At 32.3% G+C, this 27,558-nt stretch overlaps 1 protein-coding gene across 1 annotated transcript in view; it reads right to left on the bottom strand.

The window, feature by feature from the left end:
- The window catches only part of LOC127737927 (cyclic nucleotide-gated channel rod photoreceptor subunit alpha-like), a 150,407-nt gene that overhangs the window by 56,532 nt on the left and 66,317 nt on the right, over positions 1–27,558 (bottom strand). The window contains exon 2 of the mRNA XM_052248882.1: positions 2,139–2,432. Coding sequence (XP_052104842.1) covers positions 2,139–2,432 — 294 coding nt within the window. The remainder of the gene's footprint in view (positions 1–2,138; positions 2,433–27,558) is intronic.

Here is a 27,558-nt window from a genome sequence, read left to right as displayed (position 1 = left end):
TCCGTTGAGGGCCAGTTACCTCCGTTTACATTTATATTGTCTATCTTCTTTGCGAAGCTGCCGAATAATTTTATCAAATTCAACTTTTCTTATGTAATAAATTAGTTTTTCGATAAAATTGTGTGTATATTTGTTGTGATAAATGGTAATAAAAGTAAAAATATACACTAATTAAATATGCTTCTGGCATCATTTGGAACAAATAACTAATCGCTAGTTTATAGTTCTTTTGTTGTTCTGCTTTAAAATTCTTTGCCATTTGTTTTGGGCGTATTTTTGGGTATCTGTCTCATTTACGTAGGTCCGATTCTCCTGTTATTTATACCAATATAAATAAATTTGGTGTATTTACTGTCTTCTGATTGGTTAAAAGAATTACCTTTATTTTCAATGTTGTCAATTTTTATGGCGACACGCCCACTCTGACGTTGTGTATTCATACGCCAACATGTGTGTACATACGTTGTTATTGTTAATATAAATAATATAAAAAAGTCTTTGAGCCTTATTTTGGATAGAAATTTATTTATAATGAATGGAAGCGGATTATGTAAAATGTGAAGAGTCAAAAATTAATTTTATGGTTCAATAAATTCAAAATAAATAATAGCCATTCATTAAATGTTTATGTTTGACTTTAGAATGCACGATAAATATTTGCATTTATTTTTATGTATTTTCATCAGAATAAGTAAATCAATGAAACAACCGATTTAACCCAATGATTCATTAATAATTCAATGTAGATATTAAAATTGCAACACCATTTAATCAAAATGGTTGTGGATAACCGCACATTTCGTTTGAAACCATGAAACTATCCACATATTAAAGGTGGAAAAATAAATATAGCTCACATATAGTTATTCTCTCAAAAGAATCCAAATTTTCCTAAAATAAGGATCGACTCGGGGTGTTGGTGTGTGGTCTGGTGTACTCTGTGGTGTTTGTTTGTGTTTCTTATCATCATTTATACACTTATATATTATGATTTTAAGGAGTTATGGTGTGTACGTATATGAGAAAACCGCCTAACAACAGAAAAAACACGCCTACATGTCAACATGTGAACAGTAACATGTAATAATAGACGACACCGTATGTTCAGTCGTAAGTTTCCCCCGTATACTTAGAGAAGTTTCGAATTATAAGAGACTATACCATACGTCAAGCTATAAATCTCCACGAGCTCAGAGAAGTTGTGAATTATAAAAGATTAGAGTGTATAAAAGACCTGCTAGCTACATCAAATTATTTTTGAATCAATACGCTAAATTAAATTTATAACTAGAGCGAACCAATCTTAATCCTAATATTTTGATATCTAAAGCATGCCTTTTACCTCTTTACTTCTGATTTTTTTTCATAAGCATACGTCATAAGCATAGTAATGAACAGTTAATTACCCGTATATTTTTTTTTCTAAATATATTCAATAGATCCATGTGAACTGGCTCATAAAACATCGAACGTTTATTGGGATTTTAGTCCTTTTCGGACCTTGATATTTAGAATTCAATAGATTGTCTACCAAAAATTACGACAATGGAACGACTTCTCCTTTCATATCGTTTATTTTCCTTTCCTTTATGGTGATATTCCATGGTCACTTTCCATGGTGTTCACATTTTTCAACTTGTTAGATGTCTACAATATAATGCATTTGTAAATTTGAAGCAATCTGATGATCATTTATCTTCTTTAGTGTTGGACAGTTATTCTGTGCATACTTTATTCAAAATAGGAACATAATATCGGACATAATAGGTTGAACAATTTAAAAGAAACGTACAACACATTAACTTTTCCTCTAACTTTCGGTACATACCGTTCTTTTGATATGTAATTCCATGGTGATAGTTGTCTGAAAGCCATTTAGTGCCATGTTACATTTTGTTTTGTATTTATACTGGTTCTTTTTATACTCAAAACTGGGTCGGAAAACCACCTGAATGATATGCAGTTTTGATTTTCCACCGATGTTCGGCCAGAGATAACCGCCTTTTTTTTAAACAGACGTTCCTTTACACAACGCTCTTTGTCAATGAAATGCAGATTTTAGTAGAGATCTACAACTGCTTGATTTGTGGTATATAATACTTTGAATACATGATATTTAAAATAAAAAAAAACCTTACCTTTCCTGCATATATAATCCCCGGGAGAAAATAATACTGGTTTAAGACGCAACACTAATTCACATAAAAATCCTGATTCAGTATTTTGGAAGATCTCTACTCTTTTTAATGTATCCAAATGAACATGAATTGCTATTTCCGCTTTGAGCTTATCCGGAAGTAAACTGAGCGTTCTTTCTTCATCAGTCGATTTATTACAATACCACAAGTAATCGAACCATTTGATGACTCGATCCTGTAGTCTCATTGGTACCCGTCTTAGTGACATGTAAGTTTTTACTCCGTCGAGTTTAGCTGAAAGACAAAAAAGAAAGTTGTAAATAGGAGCTTTAGAATTTGCATCATGTTTTATTATTTTATCCCAGATTGTGTATGCCTCAAATAAATCTACCTTCGGTACAACCGTCTATCAACTAAAATGTACACAGGGGCTTTAGCCGAACAAATCTACCTTCGGTACAACCGTCTATCAACTAAAATGTACACAGGTGCTTTAGCCGAACAAATCTACCTACAGTACAACCGTCTATTAACTAAAATGTACACAGGGGCTTTAGCCAAACAAATCTACCTATAGTACAACCGTCTATCACCTAAAATGTACACAGTGGCTTAAGCCGAAGAAATCTACCTACAGTACAACCGTCTATCAACTAAAATGTACACAGGTGGTTTAGCCGAACAAACCTACCTATAGTACCACCGTCTATTAATCAAAATGTACACAGGGGCTTTAGCCGAACAAATCTACCTATAATACAACCGTCTATTAACTAAAATGTACACAGGGGCTTTATCCGAACAAATCTACCTTCGGTACACCCGTCTATCAACTAAAATGTACACAGGGGCTTCAGCCAAACAAATCTACCTACAGTACAACCGTCTATTTACTAAAATATACAGGGGCTTTAGCCAAACAAATCTATCTATAGTACAACCGTCTATCAACTAAAATGTACACAGGGGCTTTAGCCGAACAAATCCATAGTTACCGTCTATCAACTAAAATGTACACAGGGGCTTTAGCCGAACAAATCCATAGTTATGCAAACTTAGATGTCTCATTGACATTTACCCTTTTTTCTTATTCATATCAACCAGATTAAAAAAATAAATAAAAGATAATAAATGGGGAATCAAACACTATAAGTTAAAAAAAACAGAAACCACCATGTGTATGACTAAAAAAGGAAAACGACAAAACGACAAACAAGACCACAAAACACTTATTAAAAGATCGATCAACATGAATCTTACCCAAATACCGGGGGTGAACTCAGGTAATTGGGAAGTGTAAGCAGTTCCTTGTCAAGTAGTGACATCCGTCGTTTTAATCATTGCAGGTTAAGAAATCGGTGATACGTCTCATTTACTGATGTCATAACCAAGGATAGGAGGTCGGGATTGTTACTACGACAAGTGGAACACATCCACGTCATTTGTGATACAGATGCATGCGTCTGTCAAATTTTCGAAGGGATGAGTTCAATTTTACAATTTGGAACATTGGTTTAATTCTTTCCATGTAAGCAAAATATCAATTTGTGTGGAAATGTTTCAAAGGGTTTGGAAATATAAGAGATTTGATGTTCTTAAGTTTGCATGTGAATCTCAGTTTCCACATATAAAATCGCATTTCTCATTGAATCTAGCAAATTGTGCTTCTTTTATGATTTTCTAAATGATTCAAATAGGATTTAAAGCATAAATTGTGGTCCCTGAGTCGCAAACCCTCAGTATTGCAATACTTTCGCCGTTAAAAGAGAGAGTTAACTTTCTTACATCGTAGAATAAGTTTCAAAAAATCGCACACCACCAAACTTAACTTTTAGATCAAACGTGACTTAGTCGTGTTTTGAACATAATTAGTTATACGACTGTCAATCAAAAGATCCATGGGCACAGCTTGTCAAATCAATTCGCTTATAAATTCAAAGACACTTCATATCTATTATTTATAACTATTCCTGTCAAATATGAAGTCTTCAAATCAATATTTTGATAGTTTTCCAATACTTATTTTAAAGGGCCAGACTGCTGACCATCGCACATCATAACGTTTTTGGACGACATCATAATTAAAGTTGCCTTCATGATTTACTCTTATTATAATGCTTCATTAAAATTAAATCGACTTTAAAGTATACAGTGTTATCTGTATCTGTTTACTATCAGACAACAGCAGTTGTTTTGTTTCTTCTAACATCTCCTCGAGATTGTCAGAATAATGTCCGCTTCAACTCGATTATAAGCAGCAACTCTTTCAGAATATGATTTATTGGCATGCTTGAGGCTTTCCGGTAGCATTTTCCATATGAATACAAATAAATGCAGCAGTTTTCAAAGCTTGACACAAAATTTTGTAACGGTGCTTTTTTCACCTGACGCCGTTTCAGTTTTTTTGTCACCCAGCTTTTATACTAGATTTGAAATAATACCAATTTCCTTGCTGGACTTTTCTGACATTTGTTTCCTTCGCATGATGTCATTTAGTCGACTGTCATAGATATAAGAAGATGTGGTATGAGTGCCAATGAGACAACTCTTCATGTACGTTTGAGGTCTTGAGTCGGATTCTTATTTTCGGCCGCAGCATACTTTTCCCTAGAACATGCATGTTCCAATAAGGGCGACAGTAGTTAACCGATTTTAAAATCTTGTGAATCGATTAGGAAGAGGCAGAAAAAGGTAACAAACAGTAACTGAGGAAATCGCATGAATTCCAAAAGGGTGCCAAGTAAAAAATATGACAGTCTGTGGTCTATAATAGGTCTCTGTGAATGCGTTTCAATATTTGACTGTTTAATTTGCGTTGACCTTATGGTGTTCGTCATTTTCGGTTTTGTATCAATTTCTAACCCTGAACAAGAAAAATAGCTTTACAAAATGTACAATAATTTCCCATGATATACAAGGTCAAATAGTTCAGTTATAATTTCAGTTATAATATCATTCTGATAAAAGCATACCTGTAATTATCGATAGTACGACAATCATGGTAGAGTTTTCATTCCGAATCCAATAGCATTCTCCACACAAAATAACCATATGTAAAATCATTTAATTTTTAAAAGAAGTATTGCGGAAACGTTTTTGGATTCTGGATCAAGAATTTTTACGCAAGGCAAAAGTAAAAATAATTATGTATGGTGACAATAACAACAACGGTATGTGAAAGGATTGGAATAACTATGTTAGCGCTGTTATTTTTACAATGTTATTTGTTTAAATTCTTTTCAATAAAATTGATTGATTTACTGCCAATGCAAAAAGAGAATATGTTGAGAGGGACCGAATACTTTTATTGAGACAAGTTATGTATGAACACCTCGAAGGGCTGTCGCAAAGTTTTTTTAGCGTGTTGAAAACGTGACTTTCTACATGTACCTACATGTATACATGTACATAAGGCATCGGATCTGGCCAGACGTGGTTGTGTATTTCTGTACAGCATAACGGACGCCATGTTAATTGGATTTTGTTTCCAAACCTGAGAAGTCCAGGTGACCATTTTATACACCTATCAACCATTGCGGTCGTTTTAATTATTATCGTTATACGGTATTTTCAGTAATTATTGCTCATAGTTAAATAGTCCTACTAAGAGGATTTTATATGTTTTGTCATACTTTAACCTGAAGGAATTCATCTATTTTTAGTGAAAACATTTAAAGTCACACATTGAGCAGAGGTTTTACTTAAATGTCTTGATGTTCCCTTCTAAACAAATAAAGTACGAATTTTTATTAGACCTGAGCAAACACCATCACACTAATAATCTATTTTTATTGTTCATTACTCCTCACTGAAGGACGCAATGTCCATAACTAACTAAATCAACCAGAAATAGGTAAACAGTCTTCTTTTCATTATACTTTGTTCATTACATTAGGACAAAGCGCCTTTAAGCCATGCTTGATTTCAGGCTACTACGTTTTCTCTTTTTCAAAAACAGTAATGACAACAGTCTTGAAAGAATGAAATAAGCCATAAACGAACACATAAGCCAAAAAATTGGGATAAATCAATTCCAATGTTTGATCCATATCATTTCCATTACCAGAAATACTCTTTTACTATACGCTGATTTCTCACGTCATCTTGTGGGCTAACTGGATCCCTGCATCTTTGAACTGATAAAGTAATTGTGACTGCTTGACATTTTTCAATCACCCATCTTTATTCTTATGTACATAATCCAACCCTGCCTTAAGAAATATGTTAATTTGATCATTTAAAAACAGTTATCGAAGCAGTCATAAGGAAGTTATCCCCATTAGAATATTCATCCCTTAGCTCAACATGCTGACGTGGATTGTATGCCCAACAAACGCACAAATGACGTCAAATAACGTCACCTAAAACCAAACACTTTGACGGAAAGATAACGATTGGAATCAAGCGTAATGTATTTGACTTTTGTACTCAGTTGGCTTTGAAAGTTCATCAAACATATTGGATATGATTATTGTAACTTGTGAAATGCTTACTTTTTGCTTTTGTTGAACATTTCATAGATTTTTGTACCTATTTACACTGCTTTGGCGAGTTTCAGCATACACCATTTGCTTCCGCCAAATTTTTAAGTGTCAAAACAATGGCATTTATAGACGGAATTCATCATTAATGATCTCCATGTGTTCACTATAATTTTATTAATTTTTGCAAGTATTGAAACGGATAAATGCTTTGATATGTAAGGGCGAATCGAATTCTTTATTTAAATTCAATAACACTGTAAAGCTTTAATGTTTCACGATAAAATATGATGTTTTCAAGGCATATGTTCTTTGTATAATATTTGATTTTACATCCTGATTGTTGTTTCTATAATAGCTGGTGACAACTTGACATTGATCGTTGATATATGCATACAAGTCCATAAAAGTTTTATTTAAAAGTTGGTACATATGATAAAAAAATTAACAACAACTTTTAACCGATTACCTTCAGTTATTGTATATTGTTTAACTTATAAGTTGGTATTGTTATTTTTACTGGAAAAGTCTTTAAATGTTATAGATGATCAAACAACGAATAAAAATACCCCCAAAAAATGTTAGATTTTTCTTAATAGTTAAGATAAATGCACATTACTCTCCTTAGCACTATGCAAATTTTGGTATTCAAAGCTTTCCATAAAAATAGGAAAGAATAGATAATTAAAAAGGCTGAACATACACAGGGGACATTCAACACTCATAAAAACCAGACCCTAATTCTACTGTTCACTAAGACAATTTGAATTTCGGGGAAAAAAATGATTTTTGATTGAATGTTAGTCAACAAATCATGTCAGTACCACATATAACTGGGCGAAAAAAAAATCTCTAAATCCGGAAAAAATCAATGTCAGCGTCTGACATCATATATAACTGGCAAGACAAGTTGCTTTTAAAAAAAAAAGACAATACGTGAACCTTAGAATTTTTTTATGCTATTTATTAATTCAACTAAATTAAAAATTATATCTCAGTGCTTCCATGTGTGTGGAGGATGATATTTTCTTTTTAAATTATTGTAAATCATGACAATATGAGAGTGGTGTTAATTATAAAGTGAGATGAAAATAAAAAGGGAATGTGTCCATTGGACACACATGATGCCCCTGCTTGCATATCATATAAAGTTTTAAAGGGACATAACTGAAGAACGGTAAAAGTGACACTACCCAAATTTGTAGTTGATCTGACTTTTGTGGTAATAGGTATTGTGTATAAGTTTCATAATATATGGTTGAGGCAAACTTGAGTAAGAGAACGGAAACTTTTATGTTTGTAAAGGGGCATAACTCTAGAACAGTAAACGTTACACAAATTCTAACTTGATTTGTGTTTTGTGGTAATAAGCATTGTGTATAAGTATCATACCATTTGGTTGAGGAAAACTAAAGTTAGAGAACAGAAATGAAAAATTCAGCAATTTTCATTTGAAAAGGGGCATAACTCTAGAACGGTTAAAGTGACGCCACCAATTTCGAACTTGATCTGTATTTTGTGGTAATCAGCATTGTGTATAAGTTTCATAACATTTGTTTGAGTCAAACTTAAGTTAGAGAACGGAAACCAACTCAGTTAAGGGTAAAGCGTATATATAATGCCCCCACCGCTACGTAGGGGGCATAAAAAGAAATGGATTCCCAGACGTATACTTTCTTAAAGAATGATAATGATTCAAAACATGGACACATGTAACTTCTTTCAAAAATTCATAAAATAAATCTAGACATAATTAATGAGGCATTGCGAACTGGTCAGATAGTAGGAGACATAAATGTTCCTTACCGACCAATTATCAATAAGTGTAACTCTCCCACGAGATGCATTGAGAGATTTCTTGATCTAATTATAAAACCGTTATTGAAGAGGCTTAACTTTTACATTCGAGATACAAAAGATTTCATTAATAAAATTGAGTCACACGAGGTCAAAAAAGCATATAAACGCATGCCAACAAGAATACCTTGCGAGGTAGTAGTTGGGAGACTTTTGAAAAGGGACCCATGCTTAAACAATTTTAAGCAAAAAATTCCGAAACACTGATAAAATTCTGAATTATAGGCAACAAACATTTATTTAGTTAGCAAAAACGGTTTAAAGTCTTGAGATTTATTACGTACGTTGGTTGAAGGAACCGCATTTCATAATAATTTTTAATTTTAAAACACAATTTCATAAATTCAGATATATTCATTAAAAGAATGTTGGTCTCAGTATATTATGTATTTTTTATCTTAATTCTTACATTGATATATCATTGCTTAAACAAATACCCGAACGTAAGATCAAATACACTCTTTTTCTAACTTTCCATGTTTACAGAATCCATTGTATGCTTATTCAGTGTAAAAATCTAGAGTTAATTGTTTTGTGTATTTGTATTTTTTTCTTTTTGCATAACATATTTTTTAAAGACCTCATGAAAGATTTACATGCAATTATTAAATCTATTTCCTTATTTAAAAAAGTATATAATATATTTTTTTTATTATTAAGAATATGATTATTTCCTGGGAATATTAACAAACAGTCTTTATTTTATTTGTTTTATTTTCAGTTTTTGAAACGGACATTTTTGTTTATCTGATTTGTCAAAATGATTGCAAAAATTTATCGTTACAAATCAACAAATCCCAAAGCCTACTAGAACTCATTATGTAGAAACCACAACACCATTAATATCTGGCACTGATGTTCGATACCATAGGTCGTTAAATCTTGACCATTTAACTTTCACTTGTTTATCAAACGTTGCAACTGTCAACTTTGCTCAAGTAAACACTTACGATGCATAAATATAGCTTTAACATACATGTTTGAAAGTGATCTATAGATACATTAAGCTTATTATCATATATCAGATAAGAGAATAAACGATTTGTGACAATTTCTTTATTGCGACGTTTTAAATATCTCAGATACCCCCGTTTGGAGGTGCTCTTAATTGCAAGAGGCTAATACAGATAAGATGAATAAGTGTTCCGAATGAAGAATAATTTAGCTTCCGAATATTCCTCCATAGACTACATTTCTAACTAATTAATATGCGTGAACCCTCAGGGGTTCACGCAATCAGGGGTTCACGCAATAATACTCTTCGACCGTGCGAGGGCTGTATAGCCAGTCAAGGTCGTTAAAAACTCCCATCAGCATCATGATACTCTCAAATACAGGAAATCTAGCAGAAGTGAAAATTATATACGGATATGTCGCTTCTGGCTCACTGGACTGGCGCTAAGAGTAGGTCAGGATGCTAGGGTGGCGATTGTAACAAGTAACTCGAATATTTATAGAGCAAAATAAATTCCCAAAACACTTAAAATTTTTATATTTTAAATGTTACCAATATGCAAAAATCTTATTTCAACTTCGATTTTTTAAATAAATCATGTCACAGAAGACTATGTGACACTCTTGTTTACTAACATATAAGATTATATAAAAATGACAATTTACAAATTTCAAATAGAAATTCATATGTGTTATCCTCAATTGAATTTCCATTGAAATGAAACTAAGAGGGATCATGTGTCAATGTTTTTTTTTTAACATCAGGTGTGATAAATGATGAATTTCATCTCTTGTAGGTGCATTGGTTTCTCTCTATTTCATCTCTTGTAGGTGCATTGGCTTCTCTCTATTTCATCTCTTGTAGGTGCATTGGCTTCTCTCTATTTCATCTCTTGTAGGTGCATTGGCTTCTCTCTATTTCATCTCTTGTAGGGGTATTGGCTTCTCTCTATTTCATCTCTTGTAGGGGCATTGGCTTCTCTCTATTTCATCTCTTGTAGGGACATTGGCTTCTCTCTATTTCATCTCTTGTAGGGGCATTGGCTTCTCTCTATTTCATCTCTTGTAGGGGCATTGGCTTCTCTCTATTTCATCTCTTGTAGGGGCATTGGCTTCTCTCTATTTCATCTCTTGTAGGTGCATTGGCTTCTCTCTATTTCATCTCTTGTAGGTGCATTGGCTTCTCTCTATTTCATCTCTTGTAGGTGCATTGGCTTCTCTCTATTTCATCTCTTGTAGGGGTATTGGCTTCTCTCTATTTCATCTCTTGTAGGGGCATTGGCTTCTCTCTATTTCATCTCTTGTAGGGGTATTGGCTTCTCTCTATTTCATCTCTTGTAGGGGCATCGGCTTCTTTCTATTTCATCTCTTGTAGGTGCATTGGCTTCTCTCTATTTCATCTCTTGTAGGGGCATTGGCTTCTCTCTATTTCATCTCTTGTAGGGGTATTGGCTTCTCTCTATTTCATCTCTTGTAGGGGCATTGGCTTCTCTCTATTTCATCTCTTGTAGGGGCATTGGCTTCTCTCTATTTCATCTCTTGTAGGGGCATTGGCTTCTCTTTATTTCATCTCTTGTAGGGGCATTGCCTTCTCTCTATTTCATCTCTTGTAGGTGCATTGGCTTCTCTCTATTTCATCTCTTGTAGGGGCATTGGCTTCTCTCTATTTCATCTCTTGTAGGGGCATTGGCTTCTCTCTATTACATCTCTTGTAGGGGCATTGGCTTCTCTCTCGAGACAAACATTTTATTTGACTTTATTCAAAAACATTTTTTTCCCTTCAATTAAAAACAGGAACAAGAAATAAATTTTGAAACTCGAAGTCCTATTTATTTTTTTCCGTAATTTTAAATGGAAACAGACTATTTTCCCTTCCTACGTACATTTTAGAAATTTAAGTCATATATATCCTTGCTGTAATAAATTATATTTTTTAAGAAATTTAGAATAAAAAAATTTAAAAAAAACTTGCCATACTAAAGATGAATGGTTCTTTCCTAAAGACATCAAGAGGTTACCTACGAAAATTCCTAGAAAGAAACCTTACATAAAAAAATCACTTTAATCACGACTTGCATGAATGTGTAATGTAACAATTTCCATGAGAATTGATTATAAGATTGATTTTAAATTTCTTAAAGTACAATGCAACAAAAGATTTCACATAAAAACATGTAAGTTATATTATTTCTGACAAGTATTGACTTTGTGTTTTATCATACTGAAGATGGCTTGCATTTAATGGCAGATGACATGCTAATTATACATAAATCTTAATAGTATCCATGTACATTTCACATCCCTAATGTAGACACTCACACAGGCAATTGGATGGATGTCATTTTCGAAGTAATTCTTGGCGCCAAATGTCCCTTTATTTTATTAATTACTAATAAATCTACACTTTTTCTAGAAATTAAAATAGATAAGGTCATTTTATAGATTTTGTACGTGTATTTAATTTCATAACATCAGCATTATTTTCCATTAATTTATCTATTAATGTAACCTTATATTTCATAAAAAATTTTCAAACATCAATTTTGTTGAAGGTACAATTTATATGTATTTAAAACCTAGATTTGAAGCAATTTGATGTTTTAGGATTACCAAGGGGCTTATTAGAAGCTGTGAATTAAAGAACAGACAAGTAAAACGACTGAAAAATGAAGAAAAAAATAAGGCATACACATGAAAGCATAACGTAAAAGCAAATTATAAACGGATAACAAACCCGGTCATCATACACTAATTACTTAAAACCTTTACTAAATTTTTCCATGGATACAATAATTTGGTTTGGAGGCTTGGCTGTATCTGTTGAAAACTTATTTCAATCAGGATAGCACATCCTAATTTTTACAAAGATGTTGTTAACCTAGCCTGGAAATTTAGATACGATCCAGTTAAAATTATCGATCCTTTAAATAAATTTATTCTAAAAGGTATCAACTCAACACTGTTTTTAGATCTTTGCATAATGTTTTGTTTTTAATGGTAAAAATATTGATTTTGTGATCAGAAAAATTAAACCAAGCTAAATATTATTGTTATATACACATGCACATTTACAGTTCTACAATCTGTCGATACCTGTAATTTGGCATTGCACAAAGTCATGTTTTTCTTTGACTGTTAATGACGTCTTTACACTTAATCCATTGGATGTAGGATGTGTACTGATTGATATTTTAGTCTTAGATGCATGCTTTTTTATTAGTTTTTATTGGCTTTGAACTAGCTGTCAGTAACTGCTAGTACTCACAAATCTGTACTTAGTGTCTTTTCTGTTGTGGGGTTGTGTAAATACCATGCCACGTCCGGTCTGTGTTTTTAGTTACTTGTTTTTCTGCTTTGTACCGATGATCTGATGAGTTAAGCCCTTTTCAACTGATTTTTATAGTTTGCTATTACACCACTGTCACATGTTAGGGGAGGGTTGGGCGCCCGCACCACATTCTGTATGTGCCTGTCCCAAGTCAGGAGCCTGTGGTTGTCGTTTGTTGCTTTATATCATATTTGTTTTTCGTTCATTGTTTTGTACACTAATCAGACAGTTAGTTTTCTCGTTTAAATTATTTTACATTTGTCATTTCGGGCAGTATGGGTTTTGTTCATTGTTGAAGGCCGTATGGATCCTTAGTTGTTAACTAATATGTCATTTGGTCTCAGGTGGATTGTTGTCTCATACGCAGTTATACCACATCTTCCTATTCTTATACACATATACAGAAAACTAAATATTAAATGTATAGAATAGGTAATGACATCGAGAACTGTTGGAAGGTCAGCAGTTTATTATCCGCATTTGGCACCCGCCTAGTTTTTTTACACTGAATATTTTTCTATTTTTAATACATTAGAGATTGCATCAAAAAGTTCACAAGCATTGATGCTAATATTCTACTTTGATATTTTGAAATATCAGTCTATAGTTAAAGTCAAATTTATTCAAATATCACAGAAAAATTTACATGTTATCACTATGTGTGTTGAAACGTAAAATTTACTAATTGTATTTCAATGTTCGCAATTCTTTTGTGCATAATTATTCAAAACCATCAAAATTCAATTATGTCCTGTTCAAATGACAAAAATGTTGATGTTCATCAAGAGAATGTTTGTAATTAATGCTTTATCTACATAATCATGCAGTTGAGATAAAACTGATGCACTTTTATAGAAGTGGTAACTTTTCCACATGGTAAACCAACTGCTAAAGTTTTTAATGCCATGTATAATCTACGTTAATATATATTTGTCTGTAAGTACAAGCATAAGCTTACCTTAAGTCTGGTCGATCCATATTAAGGCAAAAATAATTAATGGGGGCCGGGGGGGGGGGGGTCTTACATAATAGTTTTTTGCTGGACTATTTTAAGGCCTAACATAAATAAATAGAGATTAGGGGAATATGTCAATTGGATAGCAACTTAACAAATAATAAGATATTAATGCCGTTGATTGCTTAACATAAGGTCACCAAGAACAGACATAACATAACAATAAACCATAAATCAAGTTCTAAATACTAGTAGCTCAAAGTCTCAAAACGCTTTGAAGGAATTCTGCCAATATCTACATTAATTTCCCTAATGTACGGATACTCTTAAGCTACTGATGATTTAAAGATGTGGTATGATTGCTAATGAGTTAACTCTCCACCATGAGTTTGCCGACTTGGGACTTTTACAGCGAGGTCAAAGTAGTTTTGTTAGTACTTAACCCTCTTTTCTTAATCTCGATTAGCGGATTAACAAAAAATTCAAAGAATAATTCCCTACAAAAATTATTACAAAATTTATAGATAAGACAAAAACACTCTCATGTACCAAGGATCACAAAAAAAACACCGTAGAATAGAAATTGGTTGTGAGGAATGTATAAAGAAGCAAATTGTCTTTCAAAAAAGAGTACACGATTGGCCGATTTTAGCTGATTGCCTCGCCCAAAAGAGAACCCATCAAAAACCATTCGTAAAGAATAGGTTTAGTTGGGACCGTTGCTGTGGCTACATTTTCCGATCCTACCTAACTCTTTCTGTATCGTAAAGTTCTTTCCCATTTATTTCCCAATCACCCCATTTTCTATTTTCTTTTTTTATTTCATAATAATTTTATATATCACCTTTTTTGTGTTGATCGGCTCGAAATCCATTCTTGTGCTGCGTTGGGATAACCAATTAATTAATCAATCATGTACAAAGATTAACAAAATGATGAAATAATTGATTTCATTTTAAACTATCCCCTTACCTACATGGCAGATGTAAATGGTTTTCGATCGCAAAATGTACACAGCTGTCTATGAAGTGTTTATAAATTATATTTTTTTGGAATGACCCACATAAACTAAATACTTATGGCAATAAAACTTAAATCATGAACTTTCCATGACAGTTTTCTGACTAGTATTTACAAAATGAAATAATGAAAGCATTGTCTGCAAAGATCATGTCTAACATGTTAAATTAACGAAAGTGTCAATATTAATTTCAATTGATGTGAAACAGACAACTTTATATAACTGCATATCAGTCAAAGCAATCGTCATTCTCACATTTGTAATAATGTATTAACACCAGAGCTCCCAAGAGGTTGGGGAATAATTTGGCCAGTACCTTTGATAATTTGTCCAGTAGACGTCGAGAGTATTTTGCTTCGAATCATTCACTGACCTATTATAACAAATTGCCTGTTCATTCTGAGCAACTCGACAGTACCGAATGTATTATAAACCGGGCAATATACTTTTTTACCAAGTTGCAACAAACATCAAGATCATTTTTAAGCATTTGCTGCACGAAAGCACAACAACCGATTGTCAAACCCACAGAATAACCACTGACTGATAAACCCATGGAATAACCACTGATTGATAAACCGACAGAATAACCACTGACTGATCAACCCACAGAATAACCACTGATTGATAAACCCACAAAAAAAACACTGATTGATCAACCCACAGAATAACCACTGATTGATAAACCCACAAAATAACCACTGATTGATAAACTCACAGTATAACCGCTGATTGACAGGACCGTAAACTAACCATTGTTGCACAAATCTTCAAGCTAACCTCTCACTGACAATAAAACCCATAGAATAACACAACAGACTGACAATCAAACCCACAGAATAACCGCCGATTGACAAACCCACAGACTATATGATATTTACATATTTACAAATCCACAGAATAACCACCGGTTGACAGGTCCATAAAATAACCACTGATTGACAAACCCACATATTAGCCACTGGTTGACAAACCCATATATTAGCCACTGATTGACAAATCCACACATAATAACCACTGACTGACAATTCCACAACTGATAGACAATCAAATCCATAGAATACCACAACTGACTGACCAAAACCCACAGAATAATCACCGATTGACAGGTCCATAGAATAACCATTGATTGACAAACCCACATATTAGCCAGTGGTTGACAAATCCACACATAATAACCACTGACTGACAATTCCACAACTGATAGACAATCAAATCCATAGAATACCACAACTGACTGACCAAAACCCACAGAATAATCACCGATTGACAGGTCCATAGAATAAACCCACATATTAGCCACTGGTTGACAAACCCATATATTAGCCACTGATTGACAAATCCACACATAATAACCACTGACTGACAATTCCACAACTGATAGACAATCAAATCCATAGAATACCACAACTGATGGACCAAAACCCACAGAATAACCACAGGCTCATAATAACCGCTGATTGACAGGACCGTAAACTAACCATTGTTGCACAAATCTTCAAGCTAACCTCTCACTGACAATAAAACCCACAGAATAACACTACAGACTGACAATCAAACCCACAGAATAACCACCGATTGACAAACCCACAGACTATATGATATTCCCATATTTACAAATCCACAGAATAAACACCGGTTGACAGGTCCATAAAATAACCACTGATCGACAAACCCGCATATTAGCCACTGGTTGACAAACCCAGATATTAGCCACTGGTTGACAAATCTACACATAATAACCACTGACTGACAATTCCACAACTGATAGACAATCAAATCCATAGAATACCACAACTGACTGACCAAAACCCACAGAATAATCACCGATTGACAGGTCCGTAGAATAACCATTGATTGACATACCCACATATTAGCCAGTGGTTGACAAATCCACACATAATAACCACTGACTGACAATTCCACAACTGATAGACAATCAAATCCATAGAATATTACAACTGACTGACCAAAACCCACAGAATAACCACAGGCTCATAATAACCAACGAATGACAATTCCACCAAATAACCACTGACTGACAAATTAACCCATATTTAAATCAAAACTGACAAAGAATCAAACCCATATAATACTACAACTGACTGACCAAACCCACAGAAAATCCAATAATTGACAAACACACAGAATTACCACTGATTGAAAAAGAACAAAGATGAAGATGATGAACTTAATGTTTAATCATAGACATGTAAGAAATATGTTCATACAATAAGATTTATAATTGCTTGATATTATATTAATTTAGAATCATAATTATAACATAACTATACGGTATAGTGTAAATAGCCAGTAAAGTACACATGCACTGGATAATAGAAAAAATATTAATTATTTGCTCATTGTACATGGTTGTCCTGATTTTCAGCCTATTTTTTTTATTACGAATAACTGGCCAAAATATCCTCTTTGTGAATGCAGCAGAAAGTTAAGCACTTGGATAAACAGAATAACAGAAAAGCTGCGATCAACTTGATTGTTAGGATCATATACATTCAACTTGATTGTTAGGATCATATACATTCAACTTGATTGTTAGGATCATATACATTCAACTTGATTGTTAGGATCATATACATTCAACTTGATTGTTAGGATCATATACATTCAACTTGATTGTTAGGATCATATACATTCAACTTGATTGTTAGGATCATATACATTCAACTTGATTGTTAGGATCATATACATTCAACAAAAAGTTTCGCAATACCAGACTTTCCACACTTACATGATCAACCATTTTTTTCAACAACTAAGTAATTTGTTCTTGAACAAAAAACTGTCTATGTGGTCTTGTGGTAGTGTGCTCTCCTCGAGTGCGGGAGGTCATGAGTTTGTTACTCAGCCGCTAAGCACACGCATTCAATATGAAGCAAAGACTGGTTGGTCAAGTAGATAACGGTCCACATTCGTATCGCATTAGAATGTTCTCGTCCTGTATATGCATTTAATTTGCCACCATCCATCCACCATCCTTGCACAAAAAAATCAGAGCCAAAACGGTTAATATACTTCTGATTGATGTCGATCTTCATATCACTATTATCCCCTTGTAAACTAGCAAGCAAGCCATTATTATATGTTAGTTGCTACAAAAACTACTATATATATTAAAATAAATTCACTAATACAATAGATCACTCATGTTCTTAAGTGCCTTTAGTTGGTATATGTAGATATCCTTAGCTGAATTGGTGACATTTTATAATTTTGTGGTTAATGCTAAGTTCTGGATTAGGCTACCTTTCTTTCAAAGATTTGGCTGCTACAATCACAAAATAAACAAAATAACCAAATACGGAAGTCAATCAAATTGATATAAAAAACATTTCCGTTACTTTTCCTTTTAATATCTTCAAGCACAAGAAGACGAAAAACTCGTTTTCTCCCAGTTTCTGAAATTTGACATCGTCCACTTGTTTAGCCAGTTCTAACTAGTGACATGTTAGATAAAAAACTATCGTTAAGACACGTTAATTCAGAAAGCATTACTGCATGTATTTTGCAACTATGCCAATTTAAATAAGACCACCACATACAATCTTTGCTAATTTCAATTTAGTCTTACGAAAATGGTAATGTGGGCGTTTTATTTCTGTAACTACAAAATAACCGTTTAAAGCATACATGCTTCTCACTAACCGTATGTTCAAAAGGTTGTCGACAGTCAAGTTGTACGTTTGATTTATAGCTGCCATATACTGTATAAGGTATTAATAATTGCCTATCTTATACAGTAGTGAAGAACTTCTACGTTACACAAATTTACTCAAATTTCCATTTAGACTATTTACTATTCATAAAATATGCAAATCATTTTAAAATACTTTACTGCTCAAATGTAGTCTAACAATATCTTCCAGTAAATATATATCAAATCAAAGTACTGAAGTACTGAACATCGGATGACCGCAAGTTCTTGTGGATGGTCAAAAGCACTTGTCACAGAAAAAAATCACATCTCTATACCTGAAACTGAGGTTAATGTGCGAATATTTTTTTTTCTATGACAATTTCGTGCCATGATGAATAAATGACAAGAAATTCAACCTCACCGTAATAACTATTACATTGTAGTGATACAAATCAGTATACACTGGTTTGTTGTTATATATTATATTAATATAACAGTTACATGTATATATAATTTTCATCCATTTGTATATCATTCTATTCTACTATTCTAATAATAGTGCAGTGCAAGTGCATGGTGGACACTCTTCTGTAAAAATTCGATTTTTCTAAAAGATTGGATATGAGTAGGCATTCATATTTTCCCGCAAAAAACAATCTTCCATGAATAGTTACTGGTCCTTGCCGGGATTGTCGCAAAACGTTCTTGAGATATTCTTCCGCATGCTTCAACACAATTTTTCCGTACGTGTGCATAGATATTATCAATGATTTTTTACTTATATATATATATATCTAACGACAGAACATTTTCATATTATTAATTTATGTTCTAAACAAAAATATTTTTATCAGTATTCATTGAAGAGATGTATTTATAACAAACGATAAGGAATGTTATTTTGCACTCGTTAATATCCGCGTATTTATCATGTTTATAGATCGATTAAAAACCCGAAACGAATGTTACGCAATGGAAATCTAGGCGATAGCAATACATCGGAATGCCCTCACGGTGATCGCGATGTAAATATAAAACAAGACAAAGATAAATGTAGCAATAATTAACTTTAGTTGAGAAAGAGGTTATGTAAACTGTTATTACAATCTGTCAACTCTTTTGTGCAGTTCTTTGGACGTACAAATCTAAATTGAAAACAAATTGTATTCAAGACAAGTCAGCACAGTGTAAATAATTCGATTCTATATTTTTTGCGTTTCCTTTGCATAATATTATTATATTTTTTTATATAGGAAAATAAAGTAATAAACAACAAAGATACCCTACAACGATACCTTTCTGAAACAAATTCGACTGATACAATTGGTTTGGTGTAGGAACAGTCGGTAGACCATTTTTACACCAATGAAAATTATTTAATTTAAGACTAGTATTTAAATTAACAATCTTTACAGTTTCAAAGTTTATAAAAATGTTAATTAACTTTATTACAATAACAACTATTAAAACATGATTAGTTATCTTTAATAAAGAAGGATATTTATGCTGCTACACAGAAACGGTAAGTGCACAATGGGACAATTGAAATCAACTCTTTCCTCGTTTATTTATAACGTCTGCTCTCGTTTGCCAATGAATGATTCCATATTTTAGTATGAATTATTTAAAACTTGATCAATGAGTAAAAATTGTGTAAGGCAAACACGAATTGTCCAGACACGACAATAATCTTTAAGTTCGATGGTGAATATTACAGTTTGTAAGTACTTCCGTCTGGATGAGGCACATCTTTAAGCAGAGTAATGGCTTGTATTGTACCAAATTAATTCACCATGATCCCTAACCATCTTACCAAAGCGATAAAGAATTACGGCAAGATCTGTACTATTATATCTAAGCACCAGAAAGAAACTTTGAATTCAACGTTCTTTTGGTAGTCTTCACTTTTCCTTAACTTTATGCCATTCTAAATCAATTATTTGATAGTTAACATTGAGAACTCTGCTGTTGTTAAGATCAATTACTGTTGGAATTTCAAACTAGTTTCTTTATAAAGTACATCTTTAATAACAAGAGTGCACACGCTGAAATGTCTCGCCTTCTTTACTAATCATTGATATTATGTTGATAGTCCTAAATATAAAGCTTTACTACAACTATCACATAAACTTAATATGATCCAATAAAATGAGGTCAAGGTCATATAAACCAAACAAGAAATACATGTACACCTTACAATCATTCAATACACTAAATATAGTTGACCTATTGCTTATAGTTTCTAAGATACAGACTTAACCAAGAAAACTAAACATTGACCAATGAACCATGACAATGAGGTCAAGGTCAGATGAACCATGCCAGGCAGACATGTACAGCTTACAATCCTTCCATACAACAAATATAGTTGACATATTGCTTATAGTATTAGAAAAACAGACCAAAACACAAAAACTTAACACTGAGCAATGAACCGTGAAAATGAGGTCAAGGTCAAATAAAACCTGTAAGACTGACATGTACATCATAAAATATTTCCATACACCAAATATAGTTGACCTATTGCATATAGTATTAGAAAAAAAGACCAAAACTCAAAAACTTAACATAGACCACTGAACCATGAAAATGAGGTCAAGATCAGAAGACACCTTCTACCTAAACATGTACACCTTACAATCATTCCATACACCAAATATAGTAGACATATTGCATACAGTATAAGAAAAACAGACCAAAACACAAGAATATAACTATAACCACTGAACCATGAAAATGAGGTCAACGTCAGATGACACCTGCCAGTTGGACACGTACACCCTACAGTCCTTCCATACACCGAATATGCTAGACCTATTGCTTCTAGTATCTGAGATATAGACTTAACCACCAAAACTTAACCTTGTTCACTGATTCATGAAACGAGGTCGAGGTCAAGTGAAAACTGTCTGACGGGCATGAGGACCTTGCAAGGTACGCACATACCAAATATATTTATCCTAATAAGAGAGAAATTAACATTACAAAAAATCTTAAGTTTTTTTTCAAGTAGTCACTGAACCATGAAAATGAGGTCAAGGACAATGGACATGTGACAGATGGAAACTTCGTAACATAAGGCATCTATACACAAAGTATGAAGCATCCAGGTCTTCCACCTTCTAATATATAAAGCTTTTAAGAAGTTAGCTAACGCCGCCGCCGCCGCCGGATCACTATCCCTATGTCGAGCTTTCTGCGACAAAAGTCGCAGGCTCGACAAAAACGAGACATATTGTTCCTAATGTTTGCATAGAAATAATTCATAAATAGAAGAAAAAAATATATGTTTATAGAACTCTTCGCTAGAAAAGAAATGTAGGTCGTAACAAATGTCCTGGTAAATGAATATTATTCTTGACAATTAACTAGAAATATTGATTTCTTTCGTACCTTAACGGCTTATATTAATTACCACTTCAGGTGCAAATGCGTACACTTAATCTGTTTAAAGAAATGACTATGTTCAGTTATACACACAATGCTTGGAACTTTACTAAGACTTCCTTATCAGTTATTTTATGTGAAAATTACAAATAACCAGTAAATAAAACGAATATAAAGTCTCAATAATATGAATATTTACCGCAACCAATCCAAGATGATCAGTTTAAGGTTACCATTTATAGACTTCCCGTAGTCTTAATTTATTAGAATTTCCTCCGAGGCTTTTGCAGTTTGTCTTTGATTTTTCATATGAATGATTTATAAGCAATAACTACAGTATAACTGTAAATTATCTATATTAACAGTTACATAAACAAACATGAGATCAAATAAAAGAAAGTGTAACTACAGTATAACTGTAAATTATCTATATTAACAGTTACATAAACAAACATGAGATCAAATAAAAGAAAGTGTAACTACAGTATAACTGTAAATTATCTATATTAACAGTTACACAAACAAACATGAGATCAAAAAAAAGAAAGTGTAACTACAGTATAACTGTAAATTATCTATATTAACAGTTACACAAACAAACATGAGATCAAATAAAAGAAAGTGTAACTACAGTATAGCTGTAAATTATCTATATTAACAGTTACACAAACAAACATGAGGTCAAATAAAAGAAAGTGTAACTACAGTATAGCTGTAAATTATCTATATTAACAGTTACACAAACAAACATGAGATCAAATAAAAGAAAGTGTAACTACAGTATAGCTGTAAACTATCTATATTAACAGTTACACAAACAAACATGAGATCAAATAAAAGAAAGTGTAACTACAGTATAACTGTAAATTATCTATATTAACAGTTACACAAACAAACATGAGATCAAATAAAAGAAAGTGTAACTACAGTATAGCTGTAAATTATCTATATTAACAGTTACACAAACAAACATGAGATCAAATAAAAGAAAGTGTAACTACAGTATAGCTGTAAATTATCTATATTAACAGTTACACAAACAAACATGAGATCAAATAAAAGAAAGTGTAACTACAGTATAGCTGTAAATTATCTATATTAACAGTTACACAAACAAACATGAGATCAAATAAAAAAAAGTGTAACTACAGTATAGCTGTAAATTATCTATATTAACAGTTACATAAACAAATATGAGATCAAGTAATTTCAGATAATATGAAATAGTTTACCAAATGTGATCGCGGTTTCATTCACCGCCAAAAAATTCAAAATCAATATTGGATGTTCCTTTCAAAAAGGACATTGTGTTTATGTGTGAGGGCAAAGACAAGAATGCTCGGGAACGGAATAGAGGTCCTTAAGAACTTTGAACATGCATTTAAACTTATATTGTGGTATTGCAGTCATCTCCATTTGTTTTCGATCACTTGAATAGCAAACGATCCAAAGAAAACTCACAATGAAGATCAGTTCAGAAAAAAACACTTAATTCATTAACATCGGCATTACAGACAACAAACTTTATATTCACGGCTACATGAAAAAAAACACTTCACCAAAGAAAATTAAAAGTAACTGAAAGCAAGTATCTTTTGATATGGAAATCAAGGACCAAATTTAAATAAATCTTTAAATAATCCTTTAGTTATCAATTGATAAAATGAATAACTATCAACAATGTTTCTTTAAGCATGATTAAAATTCCACGAATCTTTATACATATATGCTAATGTTTAATGATCTTTTTCATTGTTTTGTCATTTCAAGCATTGTTCTGCATTATCTGATTAATCTTATACTATAAAATATTCAATATTTATTTTCTATGCAACACCTGTTTGACCAATGAAACTTGTCAATATAAACAGTTTAAACATTATCATTTCTTTGAGTAAAACATTAATTATGTAGATATACAACAGATGTTGTTCAAATGGCTAATGAGTGTGTCATGAAAAATATTCACTTTGAAAATGATAATTTTTTTATTTTTTGTTCAAAAACCGCGCGTTTATTTTTGTCCTTATATATTGTATAAATTTAATAGCGAGAAGTTGTTACATTTTTAAATGATTTCTCTCTTCAAGTTAACAGTATAGACATTTTCCTAAAACTACTGAGTGTGTCATTTAGAAATTTGGTGTTGATGGCAGATTTTGTATAGTCTCTGTTTGTTAAATTCATCATATTTTGTCTATATACGAAGTGAATTAGGTCTTGACATATTGTATAGCCACTTGTCTTATGTTAATGTTGACCTTTTAATTACTTTTAGGTTTTATTATGTATGGTTGCTGAATCATTGATGTACTCCTCACATCTTTTATTCAAATTATATCCTCAAACTTTAACTGCGAGTTGTTGCTTGATTATTATAAAGCAAATATTGTTTTGGGGATTTCTGTTGTACTGTTCACTTAACTGATTTAAGAACGTAAACATCTTTTAAGTTTTTTTTCAATTTGCTGATACACCCAGTAGTGTTTACAATTAGGAGGTTTAGCTTGCTATAAAACCAGGTTTAACCCACAATTTTCTTTGGAAAATGCCTGTACAAAGTGAGGAATATGACAGTTGCTCCGTTGGTTGATAAAGTTTGATTTTGTCAGTTTTTATTGACTTCCATTTTTTGAATTTACTTTGGAGTTCGATGTTTTTGTTATACTTTTTTCCAATAATTCAGAAGATTTGTTGTTACAATTATTAAGTTGGAGCATCTAAGACAGTCAGACATAATAGAAGGCATATGAATGGCTAAGGTCTTCAAGCTAACATGCGTAAAGATCTTAACCAAAATGTAAGAAGTCCCAATAAAACATGATGAACAACGTACAATGCTTCAACCAAAAAAGGAATACAAAACGATTGTAAAACAAGTTTCTTCAACCTTTAATAGTGTTATGAACAAACACAAATTGTTATGACTTTGATATAAAATATGGCATTGAAAAACATTTTTTTTAGTTAATACAAAGATAGACTAGAATAACAACATTAATGGTACCAATGTGTATGCATCAGATGCTCATTTCGACAATACATGTCTCTATAGTTATAATTGAGGCCAAATATTTAAAAATTCAAAACATAAAACTAATTTTGAAGAGCTAATCAAACCAAAAAGGATCTAAAGTATAGCAAAACCAGGGCAAATTCAGAACGAGGAAATGTCGGGCAAATGTATGTTTTGCTATAGATTTTAGTCAACACTGGTTACACGTACTGAGAAAGACCAATGAAACAACCAGAGAGTGTAGAGGGTTGAGTAAATGCATGGACAAAAATTTAAAAAGAAATAAACACAACATACATCAGATTAGCAATGCAATAAATCATTACATTGGACGATTGACTCACAATTCACAAGGAAATGGATTAAGAGAAAACAAATACAGGATTGCAATAAATAAACGATTTGCCATACGTATTCATTTATCAGTGACTATAATCCATAGGCTTCGTTCTCAAGTGTCCTTATACTTTTATTATACGCAAAAGTACACAATCACAATTGCATAGTAAGTGACTGTAGAACCTTCTTAAGACTGGTTCCATACTTTTCAGTTACAGTTTTGGATTTCAAAATATCCTCTTTTGAGTAGGTTCCTCTTAATATAGGGTACAATCTATGGTGTTTTAATAAATCACATAAAATAACCTTTATTCGCCAATAATTCGAAACAACTGTCCAAGGACAAAAGTTTAAAAGGAATTGACGAAAATCAAAACAAATTACATTTAAAACTGATGCCAGGGCTTGGATAGTTCTTATTGAAATTAGGACAATAGGTACTTGCAATAGAAGCAACAGCTGTTGGGTGAATACTTCTGCCCTAGTAAACAACAACAAAAATCAACACACATAACAGGTGACATCAAGTCTTCTAAAACATTGAAAATGGCAGTATTGTTGAGAAGACAGTAAGTATTCAAATTCGTCTGACCATCGGAAGAAAGAACAATTTTAACAGAATTAGTTGGTATAAACTGGTACAGTATATTGCCCTTGATGTTGAATGATGTAAGAACTATCTTATATAAAACTAAGGAGGTCTGGTATGAATTGACCAGAGACTAAATGACGAGAGTGTTGAGTTGTTCATTACACAAACGTCAGTCGCAATAATTACACGACAGTATAATCATTACCTTTATCAATAAGAATACATGTATTTAGCCAAAAATGGTATATTTGAAGGACAACTACTAAACTTGTTAGCTTTATAAACTATATAAACATAGTTTTTTATGGTAGGTATGAATCGTGGCCTTATCCCAAAAGATAACATACTTATTCATTAATGTGGTTAGACCTAGACACATTTATAATAGTAATGACAATCAAGGTCTAAAGTGATTCTATTTTGGCAGTTTTAGCAGTTTGAATTATATGGAGATATCCAAAAGCAAATAAGCAAGAAACAATTCAAAAGTATAAATATCTTACTGATATATTGTTTATATGATTAACAAACTGAGTTTATGTGAAAGTTCAGCATTATTTTCTGCTATGGAATTTACGAATTGAACGTAATGGTTGAATTAGGTGGAAATGCAGTAATGTTTTAAGAATTATGACATTTTTATTTGATATTCAGTTGTCTTCATTCGTTTTAATTACTGTTTCTGTTCATTTTATTTACTTATTTTTCATCTTTTATTTGCTTAAGTTTTGATATGTGTACTTTCATATTCAATATAATAATGCAATAAGAAGTCCTAGAACTTAACAAACAGCATCGGACCCCAATTTTCCTTAAATCATAATTTCGCCCCAAAAAATGGGAATGGGTGGTATCCGTATCTTAAATTAGCGCATGTCACATTTTCTATTTTTGATTTCTTTAACGGTTTAATATCTATTAGTGGCCTTGTACAGAGACGTATATATACCAAGTGTTAGATTAGTTTTATTGATATTAAAGAAATTTCTTGGTATTCCTAAACGGAAGATTTTATACACACAGAAGAAGAAGTATACTAAACAACAAAATTATTTTCATTTACCTGTGTATAATATGACGCAGGTTTCTTCAAAAGTGATGATTTTCTAAAAATTGTTTGAAATTTCACAGTGATATCATACTTTAACTTTGTTTAAACCTGTTTATTTACTTTTGACTTTAATTATTTATCCCTTGTAATTTTTTATTAACTGTGTATTTGCATTCAGATGTCACAGGTCAAATTTATTCGTTCATTGTGTGTTAATTTACGTTTTTTGATTGAGTTAAGCCTTCCAATTGATATTTTATAGTGTGTTTTTCTATGTTGTGATGTTATACTATTGTTTCAGTAAAGGGAGAAGGTTTGGTACCATTAAAACGTTTAATCCCGCTGCAAATGTTTGCACCTGTACTAAGTCAGGAATCTGATTACATCAGTTGTCGTCTGTTTATGTAGTTCATAAGTGTTTCTCGCTTCTCGTTTTTATATAGATTAGACCGTTGGTTTTTCCGTTTGAATGGTTTTACACTAGTAATTTTTTGGGTCCCTTTATAGCTTGCTGTTCGGTGTGAGCCAATGCTCCGTGTTGAAGGCCGTACCTTGACCTATAATGGTTTACTTTTATAAATTGTAACTTGGATGGAGAGTTGTCTCATTGACACTCATACCACATCTTCCTATATCTATATATGTCTCTGTCTTATATAACAATCCTTTGTACCTAATGACCAGATTTTGATTTCACTTAATGTAATTCTTTTAGGGAATGCCTTTGATTGGCTATTATGAATATTGAATTTCCAATCTATAAAAATATTATTTTGATTTT

This window comes from Mytilus californianus, unplaced genomic scaffold (genome assembly GCF_021869535.1).
Source record: "Mytilus californianus isolate M0D057914Y unplaced genomic scaffold, xbMytCali1.0.p SCAF_4, whole genome shotgun sequence".
NCBI classification, from domain to species: Eukaryota; Metazoa; Mollusca; class Bivalvia; order Mytilida; family Mytilidae; genus Mytilus; species Mytilus californianus.
The sequence above is the reverse complement of the archived record's forward strand: the minus strand, read 5'-3'. Positions and strand labels throughout refer to the sequence as shown.